At 43.1% G+C, this 2,917-nt stretch overlaps 1 protein-coding gene across 1 annotated transcript in view; it reads right to left on the reverse strand.

Moving 5' to 3' along the window:
* LOC103802061 (kinesin-like protein KIF24) overlaps window positions 1-1,513 on the reverse strand; it is a gene marked incomplete at its 5' end in the record, with an annotated part of 12,171 nt that extends 10,658 nt beyond the window's left edge. Inside the window, 1 exon segment of the mRNA XM_009074503.1 lies at window positions 1,317-1,513. Coding sequence (XP_009072751.1) covers window positions 1,317-1,513 — 197 coding nt within the window.
* Between the last annotated feature and the right edge of the window lie 1,404 nt (window positions 1,514-2,917).

Raw genomic sequence — 2,917 nt, forward strand, 5'->3', positions numbered from 1 at the left:
AATTGTAATAGAAAGTGTAGTTACATGTGATGACAGTGCTTCACAGTTTAATGGATAAGATGCTTAAAGTGCAACACAGTCATCTCTCTAGATAATCACTGTGCTTGTAGTTTCCTAAGAACACAGTTAAAAGAAATTGTAAGTTTCTTGATTTCTCCTTCCAGGTAAAACAGACAATTGCCAAGTCAAACAGGACTCCAGGACAACAGGAACATAAATTTTCAGTGTGGTAAGCAATACACTGAGCTTCAGTGATTCTTGTCCCTCCCTTCCACAAAACTCCTTTCATGTTCCCTAGCTCTGGGTGCCAGCTGCTATACTGACTGTTGCACTGCATCTTTGTCTTTGCCCTTCTTCTTTTTCTGTAACAGCCCTAACTTCTTTTATAGGCATATCCTGGCACCCTTTCCCCACTCCAGCTCCACCTCGCTTTCAGTAACACCAAAACAAAAATTAGCCCAGGTGCCACACTTATGTAACCCATACACTTCTCTTTCTAAGCCTGCCTGTTCTGTCATTTCCTCTTTCCACTACTTGTGGCTCTTCCATTTTGCCTTGTATTCAAAATTAGATCGATCCTGGGAAGAAAGACTGCACGACAGTTGCTCAAAGGGTGTGTCAGCATGGGTTTTTGACACTCAACAGTAATATAGACACCTGGACCTTTTGCCTCAGTCCTGTTTCTTGGGGTTGTTTAGTCTGGAGAAAAGATGACTAAGGAGAGGCTCAATTAATTCTCAGATACATAAAGCAGATGCTACAAGAGGAAGCAAACTTCTCTTTTTGTCTGCTGCAGATAGCATCAGAGTCCCACTCGCAAATAATCAGGGAGGCTTAGGTGAGGTACTATGATTCTTCTGACCAAAGGCAGACATCCAAAATGGAATCATCTCCACCTGGGCTAGTCATCCCAGACTTCCTTTGTAGTCAATTACAGGACAGAAATACTTTGAGGGGCAAATGCATCTGACCTAATTTAGGTGACTCTGCAGAACAGCATGAATTGGATCCCGGACAGGGATATGTCCACTGCAGACATCTACCTTTAGCCCGATGAAACAGTGAAGATAAGGGAATGGATCTGATTGCCAAACTCCTTCCCTGGAAATTTGTACAATTTTGACAAAGCTCTCACAGATGTGCCCAAAACATTCTCCCTGGGAACAGAGAAAGGACTATGAAACTTACCAAGGTCCCCTTGAACCCTGTCTACTAATTTAACTCACACCTGCCACTAACACTTCCTCCTTTTTTGTCTCTTGGATAACCCTGGGCTTAGATGTCCCTGGGCTTGACATCACCACTTCTTGTCTTACCTTCCAAATGCCCTGTTGGCTGTGTCTTTGATTTGAATTTGGATGATAGCATGAGAACGAGAGGAATCTGAGTTGACTCCAGTGACTCCTGTGCTACGTTCTTTGCTTCCCCTCAAAATTACCTGCAAAATAAGGGGGACAAAATCCAAGCAAATTATAAATAAAACCACAATCTCCCAGAAAGAGATCTTGTCCTCCTTAGATGAGGAACCATTACAAGGAATGGTTCATTACAGCCTTAACATTAGTAGCAAGGCAGAAGTTAAGTCACACTGGATCCCTCTCCATGTTTCCTTCAGAGCTCTGTGTACAAACTTGCCTGCAGTGACACCAGGAAGCTTAGAGAGCACACTGCAGGTAAGAAGTTATTGCATCACACACTCACTCAGATTTGCAACTACATCCAACGCAGTATCCAACTATAGAATTCTTTCCTTCATTGCTGGCATACTTTTGTAAGACTGCAGACAAAACCAAAACCACTCACAAGACTGACTCTATGTTGTGTTCTTTTAAATTTTCGCTTTCTCTCGTAGTACATGGCTACAGTTACCCAGGAAGTTGCATGAAAAATACAAAGTACCAAAACCTTTCTAAATTTCTATAACTAAAAGAAATTATGCCACAGTAAAGAACAAAGTTGAAAGGTCAATTATACTCAATACAGCAAGAAAAGAAGAATAGAATGAATAGAGGCAAAGCATAAGGACGAAGACTCCTTTGAGATAAATCTGGATGATTCTCTTTTGAGGTCTTTAAAGGACTGTTGCACAATGTGTAGCATTTACTGCCATGGGATGTTCCTAAAACAGTTATTAATTTTGTTTCTGGTTTTAAGAACAAATTAAAATATTGCCTAGAAAAATCAGTAAGTTCACAGTCAACAGATGTGAATTACTCATGTTTTTCACTATCCAGTTCTCAATAAGCCACCTAACCAACCACTACACCTCCCAAGCATATATGGGTACTAAAGGCAGATAATTTCTGAATCAAAGACAGCATCAATGAATAGTGAATAACTATGGATGTATTCAAAGCTCTTGCCACATATCATAGTTTCCAACAGTCCTGGCTCACTGGGGAGGTCCCAGATGATTGGAAGTTGGCAAATATCACACCAATCCACAAAAAGGGTTGTAAGGAGGACAAAGGAAATTACAGGCCTGTCAGCCTGACCTCAGTGTCTGGCAAAGTCATGGAGCAGATCAGCCTAAGTGTGATCACACAGCACCTACAGGATGGGCAAGGGATCAGACCCAGCCAGCATGGGTTTAGGAAGGGCAGGTCCTGTCTGACCAACCTGATCTCCTTTTATGATCAGGTAACCCACCTGGTGGAGGAAGGGAAGGCTGTGGATGTAGTCTGCCTGGACTTCAGCAAAGCCTTTGACACCATCTCCCATAGCACACTCCTGAAAAAGCTGCAGCCCACGGCTTGGACAGAGGCACTCTCTGCTGGGCTAAGAACTGGCTGGATGGCCCAGAGAGTGGTGGTGAACGGTGCGGCATCCAGTTGGTGGCCAGTGGTGTTCCCCGGGGTCAGTGTTGGGCCTAGTGCTCTTTAGTATCTTGGTTGATGATTTGGATGAGAGGATTGAG

Source organism: Acanthisitta chloris, unplaced genomic scaffold, assembly GCF_000695815.1.
Source record: "Acanthisitta chloris isolate BGI_N310 unplaced genomic scaffold, ASM69581v1 scaffold20025, whole genome shotgun sequence".
In the NCBI taxonomy this organism is placed as follows: Eukaryota; Metazoa; Chordata; class Aves; order Passeriformes; family Acanthisittidae; genus Acanthisitta; species Acanthisitta chloris.